The sequence below is a fragment of the Pelophylax lessonae genome, assembly GCF_965119305.1.
Source record: "Pelophylax lessonae genome assembly, chromosome: 11".
NCBI classification, from domain to species: domain Eukaryota; kingdom Metazoa; phylum Chordata; class Amphibia; order Anura; family Ranidae; genus Pelophylax; species Pelophylax lessonae.
The window spans coordinates 115,078,824-115,093,112 of NC_138778.1; the positions used below are offsets into that span (position 1 = coordinate 115,078,824).

General features: G+C 45.5%; 1 protein-coding gene across 1 annotated transcript in view; it reads right to left on the reverse strand.

The window, feature by feature from the left end:
* Nucleotides 1–8,549: 8,549 nt before the first annotated feature.
* ACLY (ATP citrate lyase) overlaps nt 8,550–14,289 on the reverse strand; it is a 139,662-nt gene continuing 133,922 nt past the window's right edge. Inside the window, exons 27-29 of the mRNA XM_082271448.1 lie at nt 10,768–10,850; nt 9,146–9,222; nt 8,550–8,956 (exon numbers count right to left, since the gene is read on the reverse strand). Coding sequence (XP_082127574.1) covers nt 8,862–8,956; nt 9,146–9,222; nt 10,768–10,850 — 255 coding nt within the window. The 3' untranslated portion in view covers nt 8,550–8,861. The remainder of the gene's footprint in view (nt 8,957–9,145; nt 9,223–10,767; nt 10,851–14,289) is intronic.

A 14,289-nucleotide genomic window follows, 5' to 3' on the forward strand; every position in this document is an offset into this window, starting at 1 on the left:
GAAATTCCGCACCAAGGAATGAGTAGCCAAAGGCTTCTGAAAGAAGATGGCTAATGCTGAGACCTGACCCTTGATAGTACTCAAGGCCAGTTTCTGCTCAACCCCTTGTTGCAGAAAAGCCAATATTCGACTAATCGAATAAGACCGAGGACGGAACCCCAAAGGTTCACACCATGCAATGTAGGACTTCCATGTGCGATGATAAATCTTTCTGGAGGTCGCTTTCCTTGCTTCAACTAGAGTAGGAATAACTGAAGCTGACAAACCTTTGTCCTTCAGCACCTGGGTCTCAATAGCCAGGCCGTTAAAGCCAGCGATCGTAAAGCAGGATGGAAGATCGGTCCCTGAGACAGTAGATCCTCCCTGAGAGGAAGTCTCCATGGGACGTCCGCCACCAGTCTGACCATGTCGGCGTACCAAGCTCGACGAGGCCAGTCCGGAGCTACCAGGATTACTGGGATTCCTTCCTCCTCTACCCTGCGAAGAAGTCTTGGCAGTAACGCGAGAGGAGGGAAGGCATATATTAGCTGGTATTGCCCCCACGGGGCGATCAGTGCGTCTGCGGTTTCTGCTAGAGGATCACGGGAGCGAGCCACGAATCTCTGAACTTTCCTGTTGAATCGTGATGCCAACAGATCCACATCCGGGGTGCCCCACCGTAGGCACAACTGGTGGAAAACGTCTGGATGGAGGGACCATTCCCCCTGATCCAGGGTCTGACGGCTGAGATAATCTGCCTGCCAATTCTCCACCCCCGGAATGAACACCGCAGAGATTGCTGGAACAAATCGTTCCGCCCAGCGAAGAATGCAAGCCACTTCTTTGGCCGCTCGGACACTCTTGGTGCCCCCCTGATGATTGACATAAGCCACTGCCGTGGCATTGTCCGACTGGATCCGAACCGGGCTGCCCTGGAGCTGCTCGGTCCAGTGAATCAGACAAAGTCTGATCGCTCTCAGTTCCAATACATTTATCGGTAACCTGGATTCTTCCGGGGACCAAAGTCCCTGGACAGATAACTGACCAAGAATTCCTCCCCATCCGGATAGACTGGCATCCGTGGTCACTATCGTCCAATATATTGGCAGAAATGACTTTCCCTGGCTGAGCATTGGAGACCGAAGCCACCAAACCAGAGACTCTCTGGTCTGTTTGCTCAATCGTATCTGATTGTCCAGGGATTCCGGATTCCGATTCCATCTGAGAACAATCTCTTGCTGAAGAATTCGGGTATGGGACTGGGCAAATGGGACTGCTTCGAATGAAGCCACCATCAACCCCAGAACCCTCATGCAAGTCCGAAGGGAAGACCAGCTGTTGGACAGTAACAACTGGACTGCTGATTGAATCTTTCGGAGTTTCCCTACCGGAAGAAAAACTCTTGTCCTGACTGTGTCTAGAATTAGACCCAGATATTCGAGCCTCTGGGTGGGAACCAGAAATGACTTTTGCTGGTTCACCAGCCACCCGAATTCCTGTAAAGAAATCATAGTAATTTCTATGTTTTGTAGCAAGGTCTGAGGAGACTCTGCATGAAGCAGAAGATCGTCTAGGTAACCTAGAATCGATATACCTCTTTGGCGCAGAAGTGCCAACATTGGGGCCAACACCTTTGTGAAGACCCGCGGAGCCGTGGCAAGACCGAAAGGTAACGCCACAAACTGATAGTGGTTCTCCTCTACGGAAAAGCGTAGAAAACGCTGATGTCCTGCGAAAATGGGAATGTGAAGATAGGCGTCCTTGATGTCTATGGACGCTAGGACATCCCCTGGATGCAGGAAGGCTGCTACCGTGCGAATGGACTCCATTCTGAATCTTCTTATGTTGACGAAAGAATTGAGTGCTCTTAAGTCCAGAATTGGACGCACTTTGCCCTCTTTCCTGGGTATTGTAAACAGGTTTGAATAAAACCCTTGAAACCGTTCTGTCCAAGGAACGTGGACTACCACTCCTTGTTGTAGTAAATCTGTGACTGCTCTCCGCAGATCTTCTAAACGATCCTCGGATAGACGGATATTGGAAGGGAAGAATCGCGCCGGTGGGAGAGATCGAAACTCGATCTTGTACCCTGACTTTATGACTTCGCAAACCCATTTGTCCGGGATTCTGGAAAGCCATGGATCCGGGAACCGGCGAAGACGTCCCCCCACCCCAGTTATGGGTGGGGGCGCACCTTCAGGCTTTGGATGGTTTATCTTCAGGTCTGGAGGGGGCGGGCTTTTGCTTGCCCGACCAACGACCCCTGACGCCTCCTGCAGGAGCTTTGGAGGACTTAGTTTTTTCACCTGCTGGACGAAAAAACCTCTTGTGAGCAGAAAAAGAAGGCCCTCGTCTTTGACGAGTTCCTCTACCTTTAAAATTTTGCGGTAAAAAGGTGCTTTTTCCACCGGTGAGATCCTTAATGATCTCATCTAAGTTGGCTCCAAATAGACGCTCTCCTGAAAAGGGGATATAAGCCAATGCTTTTTTGGAACCTTGGTCGGCTAACCAACCTTTTAGCCACAGTGTACGCCTGAGAACCACTGCTGAGACTGATGCTCGCGCCATTAATGGAGTGGCGTCTAACGCCGCATCACATACAAACTGTAACCCCTGTATCATTTGTTCCAACAAATCTGATACCGCCTGAGGGACTTCTTCTAAGTCCCGGCGTAACCACTTGGTCCATTCAGTTACAGCCTGCGAAACCAGACCAATAGCAATTATTGGTCTGAAAGCTGATCCAATCAAGGAAAACATGGTGCGAGACATAGCTTCTATCTTGCGATCCACTGGATCTTTAAAAGACGGAGCGTCTTCTAAAGGAATAACCGTGGCTTTATTCAATCTAGCAATAGGTGAATCCACCACAGGTGGTTCTGTCCATTTTTTAATAAGGGTTTCCTCAAACGGATAACGCCTGTCAATGCGTTTAGAAATATTAAAAGTGCGTTTTGGCAGACGCCATTCTTCTTCGATTGGATTGCCAAAACATTTGGGCAATGGAAAAACCTTCGCCACTTTGATGCGCTTTTTAGTCCCAAAAGGGATCTCAGTTTCAGCTATTTCTGATGGAATACCCTGTAACCTTAAAGTCTCTAAAACAGATACAATGAGTGCGTTTACCAACGCTTCCTCTCGGGCTATGGCGGATGCCGAAACATCCTCCCCTCACTGTCTGAAGAGACAGGACCCGAGACACCAATACCAGATGAAGTACCTGCAACTGCAGAAATAGGCTCAGAGTCTGAATCCGAAGTTTCAGATAATAAGGGGTTAGGCGGGGGTCGCTTTCTTGCGCCCTGTCCCTGACAAGCCACTTCAACCCGGGACACAAAAGTTTCCATAATAGCTGACAAAGATTCAATTGTCAATGGGGTGCTGGAGGATCCCGCAGACCCCTCGAGGGGATCCGGAGGAGATACATGAGTGGCAGGGTCCATGTTAATACAGGACACCTTTGCCAGCAAAAACAAAAAAACTCTTTCTTTTTTTTTTTTTTTTTTTGTGTGTCTCCCCCTAGCGCAATAGCGCCCCTCAGAGTACCTGCTTCTCGATCCCAGAGAGAGAGAGAGGGACCCCCAAGGCTCACCAACCGATGCAGTGCAGTTTCCAACAAACTGCAGTCAGCGTCTGTCTTACACAGACTGGAAGGAGCTGTTTGCTTTTTCCCGGGCAGAAGGCGTGGCTCCGCCCCCTGTGTACGCCTTCCGGCGTTCCCAGCCCTCCACGAGGTAGCTGGGCTCACAAAACATGGCCGCCCCCATAGAAGAGACATAAGACTCCAAAAACATGGCGGCCGGCGTGACCTGAGGACATACATGCATTCGGTCTACGGCAAAATGGCGGCGGACCGCCGATATCGTCTTCCCAGCACATCCACCTGCACTCTGCTAAGAAGTGACATATGGATCTACAGAGATACACTGCACATAAGGTAGGATTATACCTCCTATGTCTGCTGTAATGTTACAGTCTGTTGGGTAGAGTGTTAGCTCTTGAACCAAGTCCACTTCCCACAAACACATGCTGTATTACAAGGGGGACTTGTAAGTATCAGATATATACTGACCATATATGGAGGGGCCCATAATATATACTGCCTCATAATGAGGAAAAAAGGGAACGTTTACTCACCATACCGAACCGACAGGCACCCTCTCTTCACAATACCCTCTCCACCGGGGTGGGGGTTTGTGGACGCCTCGACTCTCTGGTACCTGGCGTCCAAGCGAGCTTTTAACTCGCAAAGTCAGTCCCTTTACTGGGACTCCGTCGCGGCCGACTCAGCGCACTGGTCTGCACGCGCTCTTAGGCAGAAACCGGGGTGACCACTGGATCTCAACATCCAGCCCGTCGCCCGGCCCCGCATACTTACTTGAATATGTCGCGGCCGACCAAGCGCAATGCCATGGTCTGCGCGCGCTCGTAGGCCGGCTGGGGTGACCACAAGTGTCGCCCAGTCCGGCATTTTTGCTTGAAGATCTCACAGGAAAAAAACACTGGAGAAAACTACCTAAAAAATGTCTTTTTCTTAAAGAAAAAAAGTCTTGCCAGGATCAAAAGATCCCAGCAAGGAACTTAGGTCCTTACTCCTGACTAGACAGAAAAAAACTGATTCCCTGTAGCAGAGAGAGGGAGGATATACCCTCAGGGACTGCCCCTAGGGTGGAGCCAGAACGTTTTGTCATTCTGCCTAGTCCTACTCCTGCGGAGACAACATAACCCAGCTCTTGAGAATCAAGAAGACTACGTCTGTCAATGAGCGATAGAGAAAATGTTTAAAGCATAAATAGAGATAACATTAACAATACTTTCACAGGTCACCAGCTAGGACACTTGCCTTGCAGCACAGTGAGCTATTGATGACAACAAGAAAAGCAAACATAATAGTGGACAACCAGTCTACCCATAGGTGGATCAAAATTCCGCCAGTCCCCTCTGAACCAGTTGAATTTTGATTCATGTATGGCCGGGCTAAGGAGAGGGGGAGAATGTTCAAGCCATAGTAAAGCCTCGTACACACGCACCGGTTGTTGGCTGTGAATTTTCGGCCAACGTCCGATCGGCCGATTGTCGGCTTGTTAGTATCAGACAACCGACTGCGACTTTTCGGCCGAACAAAATCTGGTGTGCATGCTATAAAATATTTGTTGGCCGTCACCAGAACAGCCGATTGTTCTTCAGTCAGTACAGATTTTGGCAGACAAAAATGTGAGGAGCAAGACTGGGCATGCTCAGAGAAGAAAAAACACACAGAAAGTAAACCAGAACATGACCTCACTTCTGCAGTTGGTTGTTGTTGGCCGACAAAATCCGTGTGCAGTCTAGAGCACATTTCAACCAACACAACAACACTGGACAAAAGGCGGCCGATCGGTCGGCCAACAATCGGTGCGTGTGTACGAGGCTTAAAACACATTGAAAAAAAAAATAAAAAATGGTCCCCCCACAGGTTCATATCATATTGTGCTAGTATGCATGCAAACTAGCAAATTATGACACTTTCCCTAAAAAACAGATCCCTCCAGCAACGCACTGTCACCACTGACAGGGAATCCATCTTCACCCCGTCTTCTTTCTGGGCTCATGGGTTCCACATGGGAGTCACAGCCGCAAAGCAGCTCTATTAAATGCCGTACAAGATAAACATGGGATTTTACTACCGCTTTCAGTAAGGTAGTGACTGCCCTGGGTTTCAACAAAATGGCGGCCACCAGCAAGAATAGGTGCAATACCAAAGAGAATTTACAGCACACACTAATTTGGGTAGGTTAAATATTATTGTGGAATGTATGTTCTTTTGTTAAAGAACATTAATTGTTATCAAATTGTTGTGAGTAAAGTTCTGCTTTAACCACTTGCCGCCCGCCCAAAGTAGTTGTACTGCCAACAGGCGGCAGGTCCAGGCCGGGTGGCATACCTGTACGTTGCTGCCTTTCTTCCGGGTTTGAGGCATGCCTGCCCCTTACTAACACGTGCTGTGTCCAATCAGCTTGAGATTAGAAACATCTTGTAAGAGGCATGTGTTTAATTCACCTGGGCACCGCTTCACATTTTGTTTGTTTGGGACACTGATAAATCTCCCGGATATTGGATTGAGTGGTGTGTTTTTCGAATTCAATTATTGAACTGACATTGATGAATCGACTATATCTATGCATTCGTTGTTTTTCATTAACCACTTGCCGACCGCTCACTGGGCTGGTACTGCGGCAAAGTGGCTCGTTATCGTCCAGCGAGGTAGACCTACGTCGCTGGACTCCTCCCCTTCTCGGCGGCGCACGTGCGCCACCGGAGGCTCGCTTCTGCTGTATTCAGACACAGCGGGAGTCAGGCCAGGGGAGGAGAGGTGGTGATCACCGCCGCCCTTCCCCGATCATCGGGGATCGAGTGTGGAGATCCGCCTGCTTGTTTAAACAAAGCAAGCGGATCTCCTATGTGACAGGCAGGGACAGATTACAGGATTCAGCATAGCTGAACCTGCGATCTGTGCCTGTGTCACACAATTCCCTCCCCCCACACATGTCAGTAAGCACCAGGCATACATTTAACCCCTTGATCACCAATAAAGTTAACCCCTTCCCTGCCAGTGTCATTATTACAGTAACAGTGCATATATATAGCACTGATTACTGTAGTAATGTCACTGGTACCCCCCAAAAGTGTCAAAAATGTCAGTTAGGGGTCCAATTTGTCCGCCGCAATGTCGCAGTCCCGCAAAAAAAAATAAAAATTGCAGATCCAAGCCATTACTAAAAAAAAACAATAAAAATGACATAAATATCTTTCCCATAGTTAGTAGCTGCAATAACTTTTGCGCGAACCAATCAAAATACTTTAGCTTATTGCTAATTTTTTTACCAAAAATATGTAGCAGAAAACAAATTGGCCTAAAATGTTAAAAAAATTCGATTTTTACCTTTTTTTTGGGGGGGAATTTAATATAAAAAAAATGTGAAAAATATTGTTATTTTTTCAAAATTGTCGCTGTTTTTTTGTTTATAGCGCAAAAAGTAAACATTACACAGGTGATCAAATACCACCAAAAGAAAGCTCTGTTTGTGGGGAAAAAAGGACATAAATTTAATTTGGGTATAGCGCCGCACAACCGCGCAATTGTCAGTTAAAGTCGCACAGTGCCGAATCGCAAAAAGTGGCCTGGATGCAAGACAGCAAAATCCTCTGGTGGTAAAGTGGTTAAAAGGGGGGCGTTTTAAGAAATGTGGTGAAATAACGGTGCTAAGGAATAATTGATCCCAGGAGTGGAAAGGAGGACAGTATTTTAATGGGAGCAATCAGCAAAGAGAGTGTAAAGCCCTGACAGTCTGTACTGAGGAGTGATCTATCCCATGAGAAGAGAAGGAGATCCACTCATTGAGAACAACAAGATAGATAGTGAAAAGCCTTGAATATTTATTTTGAGGTAAGCAGGCATATCATCAGATGGTGAGATTGCACTGTGATTTAACAATAGAAAGAGCGAAGAGCATGGTGTTTGTTCATATTGATTGAAAGACTTAGTTAGCTTTGTTTATAGGTTTACATTTGGGATAGATCTGTATATATTTTTTTTAATCATCACTGTTGCAAGATTTGGTTATGGTCAGTAGCGCTGCACTGTATTTATAATTACTTTTGGTATCTTTAGGCCCCTTTCACACAGGCGGACTGTTAAGATCCGCCTGTCAGTTTTTCAGGCGGATCTGAACGGACACCCCATGCATCTCTATGGGGCATTAGATGTCAGCAGAGACATGTCCGCTGACATCTGATCCGATCCTGTCCGTCAAATCTGGACAGATGGAAACCCTAGTTTCCATCTGTCCAGCGGATCGGATATGATCGAAAGAGAATGGACAGGCGGTCCGTTCTCATCCGATTCCCCTATAGAGAACAGCGGGGACCTGACAGCTCTGTCTCCGCACACAGCGGGGAGACTGTGCTGCCATCTGCCTGCTCAGCGGGGGAACGGAGGATTGATCCCCCGCTGAGAAAAACGGAGTCCGCTGATGGACTCCCATGTGTGAAAGGGGCCTTAGTGTGGTGAATCACTAAGTAGTGTACAGCAGTTATTGAATAATTTATTTTCAGAGGGATTGTTTGTTTTGTTGTTTACATACACATAATAAGTGCCGGTTCACACTAGTACGACTTGTCAGCCTGACAAGTCGCGGATCGTCGCGGTCCATTGTGTAGTACAGGAACGGTTCTAATAGGAGCGACACAAGTCGCTCCAACTTAGAAAAAGGTTCCAGTACTACTTCGGGGCGACCTGGAGCGACTTGCATATACATTCATTTTATGAAGTCCGTGCAAGTCGCGGTGCACGCGACTTCACAGGTCGCCCCCAAAGTCGTGCCGCTGCAGTGTGAACCGGCACTAAGTGCACTGTTTTATAGGTAGCACTGTCCTCTGAATAGGGCCATCTCTGATTCTTATAGTGCAATGCTGATGTGGTCGTTATTTGTATACTAGTATCCTTCAAAGTCGCCTACTTCCTTATTGTATAAACCCGTATTAAAAAAAACAAAAAAACGAAAGTAAACAAATGAAGATAACACTGTAAGTAATGCCGTTTCCGTTTAATAAATACAGCTGTCAATACAATTTACTTTGGATGTAAATATCTACACATATTAAAAAAAGATGCATCATATTAACCAGGAATCTGGGGTAATGAAAGATTTAAAAAAAACAAACATGAAGAGAAATAAACAGGACAAAAAAAAAAAAACTACAGACCATGACCTTAAGACATTAAAGAGCAATGTATACTATAGCTTGGATTTGCATTGCTAGGATTGCCTGCACACCAGAAAGTGTTTGAATAGTGTGCCAACCACTTATTAAGTATTCTAGGCGGAGTGTTCTTCAAGTTTTTACATAGTCATGTGTTCAGGCAGCACATAGGAGATATCATCCCAAGGATGCCGGTACAATCCTTGCTTCAGCCTCTTTTGGTCCAAATAATGTCCTGTAAATAAATAAATAAAATTACTATAGAAATAAAGCCATGAAAATCCATAGGTTTTAACAGAAGCGGATTTAAAAGTCACCTCCAGCCAAAGTTTTTTATTTCGTGTGTTACAGTTGATGTCCCTTAATTAGGGAGATTACCTATATTTGGACATCTCAAGATAAGGATGGGTAACCTCTCACTTACCGATAAATCCCATGCTCCTGCCCAGTACGAATACCCCATTCAGGGCTCCAATTTCTATATATTCATCAGCTTCCTCTCTAATTAGACAAAACAAATTAGTCTGTTAGAATTTGCATTGATATATCGTGCACAAGTTGAATCACTTAAATATCTACAGTATTTGAATTCAACAATCAGCTTAATTATTTAATAATCTTAGTTGTTTTGTAAAAGCTGTGACAGACAAACAACTGAGTTAACCGATATCTTGATAGCCTGTGTAGTCATCAGGACTCTAACACGGGGATCCTCAACAACAGTCCCCTCAATAGTTTTGATTGTTGCCATTTGATTGCATTGAGCAATTTCGTCTTTTCTGTGACCGAAAGTCGGTTGTCAAGCTGCCCTGTGTATTAGAGATCGGCAAAGCCGATATATCAAGGGCCGATATGCACTTTCCCTGATATATATCGGAATCGGCCACCAAAGTGACCGATATCACCGATATTTCAGAAATTGCTTGTACCGGAGTGATGCCTGAAGCTAGAGGCATTACCCCGGTACCGGCGTCCATAGCCGACGGTCGGCTGTCTTGTAATGACAACCGATGCGGCTGAGAAGCTGCTCGGCTGTCATTACAAGGAGCGGGAAGGGAAGGAAAGGGGAAGGAAAGGAAAAGGAAAAGGAAAAGGGATGCGAAGGAAAGGGATGCGAAGGAAAGGGATGCGAAGGAAAGGGATGCGAAGGAAAGGGATGCGAAGGAAAGGGATGCAAAGGAAAGGGATGCAAAGGAAAGGGATGCAAAGGAAAGGGATGCGAAGGAAAGGGATGCAAAGGAAAGGGATGCGAAGGAAAGGGATGCAAAGGAAAGGGATGCAAAGGAAAGGGATGCGAAGGAAAGGGATGCAAAGGAAAGGGATGCGAAGGAAAGGGATGCAAAGGAAAGGGATGCGAAGGAAAGGAAAGGGATGCAAAGGAAAGGGATGCAAAGGAAAGGGATGCAAAGGAAAGGGAAGGGATGCAAAGGAAAGGGAAGGGAAGGAAAGGGAAGGGAAGGAAAGGGAAGGAAAGGGATGCGAAGGAAAGGAATGAGAAGGAAAGGAAAGGGAAGGGAAGGAAAGGGGACACCCCCCCCCCACGGCTCGCCGGGTCTCCCGTCCCACCGGGAGACCCGGGCAACCAGCCTGCACGGCCGCTGAAGACCCAATCAAAGCCGCATTCGGCTCTGATCGGGTCTCCGTGTAAAAACCTGGAAGTAATGTCATGAGATTCAAAAAAATTGCAGCATTCAAAACAGCCAAACTTGGCTGAAGAACAAAGTGCAGAAGAGGGGTTTGGGGTCTTTTAGACCCCCAGATCCCTCCACACGAGTACCTGTCAAATAAAAAAATAAAACAATTTTTGTACGAAAATATCGGCTGATACGATATGCATTGGCCAAAATATCGGTATCGGCGACAAAAAACGATATCGGTCGATCACTACTGTGTATGACCACCAGTAAATGTGTGTGCGTGTGTGAAAAAACTCATCAGTGAGCACTAAAAATGTATAAATTGCATAAAAAACAATATTAAAACTATTTTAGTCATCAAACGTGAGGTTAAGTCTTGCCTTCTCTTTAGGTTTTCAAAATATCTTACCTAGTGAAAGAGCCACAGTTCCTTAGTAGATCAACAAATGCAACACCAATAAGACCATCAACATTGAGGATGAGATTTGGTTTCTGAAGAAAATAAAAGCACAGAATTTGCAGATCAACAACAAACAGTAAAAATAAATGAACTGTTCCTACTATTCAGCAAACCCTGCAACTGTACTAAAATCAGAGCTTGAACCTTTAAAGGAGAAGTATGTCCAAAGATCTTTTGGCCGTACTTCTCCTATAGAACTAAGTGCACTCTTGTCAGCCAGATTCAGCTAACGTTGGGTTAAAGAAGCATAGCCAAAACTTTTTTTGGCTGTACTTCTAAGGATCACAGGAGTGCAGTTTGCGGTTCGCTGACGTCACTGCCCCTTTCACAGCTCAGTGCTGTGGAAGGGAGAGCAGAGATCCGCTGTCTGACAGTCACAGCTCTCTGCTCAGAGCAGAGGGAAAGAACTGAGCGGTGTTTGATTGCTCAGTTCTCACTACAGAGCTGGCAGGGAACAGATAAAACATTGGATCGATGCTGCATCCACCTAGAGGAGTATATTATTTGTTTTATTAAAAAAGCCATACTTCTCTTTAACTTTTTCTCTTTCATTCCAAAGGTGTTCTATCGGGTTAAGGTCAGGACTCTGTGCAGGCCAGTCAAGTTCCTTTACCCCAAACTCTCTCATCCATGTCTTTATGGACCTTGCTTTGTGCACTGGTGCATATTGATGTTGGAACAGGAAGGGGCCATCAACAAACTGTTCCCACAAAGTTGGGAGCATGAAATTATCCAAAATGTCTTGGTATGCGGATGCCTTAAGAGTTCCCTTCCCTGGAACTAAGGGGGCAATCCCAACCCCTTAAAACACAACCCCACACCATAATTCCCCCTCCACCAAATAATATGGACAAGTTCACAAAGCAAGGTCCATACAGACATGGATGAGCGAGTTTGGGGTGGGAGTCCTGACCTCCACCTGAATAAAACACCTTTGGGCTGAATTGCAAGCCAGGCCTTCTCTCCAACAACAGTGCCTTACCTCACAAATGCGCTTCTACAAGAATGGGCAAACATTCCCATAGACACACTTTGAAACCTTGTGGACAGCCTTCCCAGAAGAGTTGAAGGTGTTATAGCTGCAAAGGGTGGGTCAACTCAATATCAAACCCTACAGACTAAAGCTGGATACACAGTCCCACTATACAACTTTTGTTGGTAGATTTCCTTTAGATTTGCCTTCAACTATGTAGTGCACAGGCCTGCCTGGTTGCATATAAATTGAAAATGTTTAGGTCTGACCTCATATTATATGATTTTGGTAAATCTAAAGGAAAAAAAATCTAAAGAAAATTGTATAGTGTGTACCAAGCTTAAGACTGAGATGCCATTAAAATTCACGTGCGTGTAAAGGCAGGCATACCAATATTTATTGCCCAGGTAAACCGTACTAACCTATCCTGAGCTTTATCTTGAGCCAAAAGCTGAAGCTACAAAAACTGTGCTGCCAAGTAACAGGTTATTGGAAAGCACATGTACCGTGTAGAGGGAATTTGCCACCCTGTGGGAAAGCAGGGAACACCGTTGCGATGTTAACACACAGTAGATGATTCAAGAAACCAGAAAAGGATTTTTTTTTTTCAGCCAGCTCTAAAAAGTAAAGCCATAGCTATGTCACATTGATCTGCTGTTAAATGCCCTTTTGTTCCCATGCCATAAAGCTGTAACAGACACAGAGAATGCCCCTCCAGTGTCTTTGTTGCAGGTTTAATGCAAAGGCTCCAAATGCAGTCTATGTTCTGAGCCATGCATTGGTGCCACATAAATACAAGCCAGTTGTGCATGTGAAGACCATGTGGCCATCTGCCCGTCATTAATTTGAACAAGCTGGGCTGCACAGACCACCTGTGCCTACCAGACAGGTGTAAACAGCCCTCTGCACAGGTGTACTGATCAGTGCTCCCATGTGACTGAGGCCTTACACATGGAGCCATTTTTGTGTTAGTTGTATACAGCTTAGAAAGGGGGAATATGCTCTGTCAGATTTTATTGCCCCCCTCTCGTTTCCTGTATTAGAGACATTCTCCATCGAGGTGACATTGGGAGTCCCTAGGACAAAAAATGAGGAAGGAAGTTCCTTACTGGGAGTCCAGAGAGCAATAAAAAAAAATAAACAGCCAGATTGTAATCCTGATTCTTAAATAAAAAAAAAAAAAAAAAAGGAAGGAAGGAAGGAAGGAATGTATTATTGGAGTTACACTTTAAGTACTACTAGTAGAATTATGTGTAGTCAGTTTGCCATAATCCCCTGCACACCAGAAAACTCAGACTGGAGTACTTCAGTAAAGACAAATATAAATATAGTCAGAATATTATCAGAGGCTGTAGACATGGAGCATGCTATAATGGCGCTTTTCCACTGCTTGGAACCAAACGGTTCGGCTCGCTTTTGTGCTTTTCCACTGCTGGTACCGCATGGTATGGTGTAGGAACGGTTCAGTACGGTACGCTACAGCGGCGCTTTTCCACTGCATGGAACCGAACGGTACGGCTCTCAAAAACAGTACCACCTCGATTGTGGTTCCAAGAGGTACCATACCCAGTACCATATCCCACAATCCTTTGCATGCAGTCACTACTAGCCACTGATTGGTCAGAGAATCCCACCCACTTAACTTTAGTACTACTTTAGTGGAAAAGCAAACCATACCGTACCGAACCGTTCCAACACCGTACCATGCAGTACCAGCAGTGGAAAAGCAAACCGGGCCAAGCAGGGCCGAGCCGGTACTTGCAGTGGAAAAGTGCCAGATGTTGGAGACTGTGGAAATTCTTCATGAGACTAGTGACGGCTTACATAAAACTGCTATTACAGCCTCTTTACAAGTCATTTGTGTCCTCCAAAAAAAACCCTAAAATGACTTGTTCCACATTTGCTATTTCTCTCAGCAAGATCTATATAAAAATAGATAGGAATGGGGTGCACAAAAAGGAACGATAGTGTGAAAGAAATAATGTGAAACCATGAACTACCAGGAGCTCTATGCCCAGGTTCACATTGGTGCAATCTGACGTCAAATCTGAAGTAACTGCACCCTCTGAATCGGTGCAAGGGTGACCTTGTGGAGCCACACCCATTCACAAAAAAAGGTTCTGTACTACTTTTGGTGACTTTGGGGATGATTTCAATAGACATCTGTGCAGGAACCCGCACAGATGTCGGTGAAATCGCCCCAAAGTCAGACTGAAATGCAGATTTGAAATTGATTTTAAACCGGCCGCAGTGTGAACCTGGGCTAAAGAAGATTTTCCCTTACTGGCTTGGGTAAAGGGCCATACACACTATAAGATTTTCTGTAGACTTTTTCCTTCAGATTTACCTTTTCTATGTAGTGCAAGGGCCTGCCAGATTGCATACAAATTGAAAGTGTTTTATCATATTATATGGTTTTTAAGTCTAAAGGAAAAAGTCTTCAGAAAATAATAGTGTGTATGGCCCATAAGGATTAAAAAAAAAAAACTGGTCTGTAG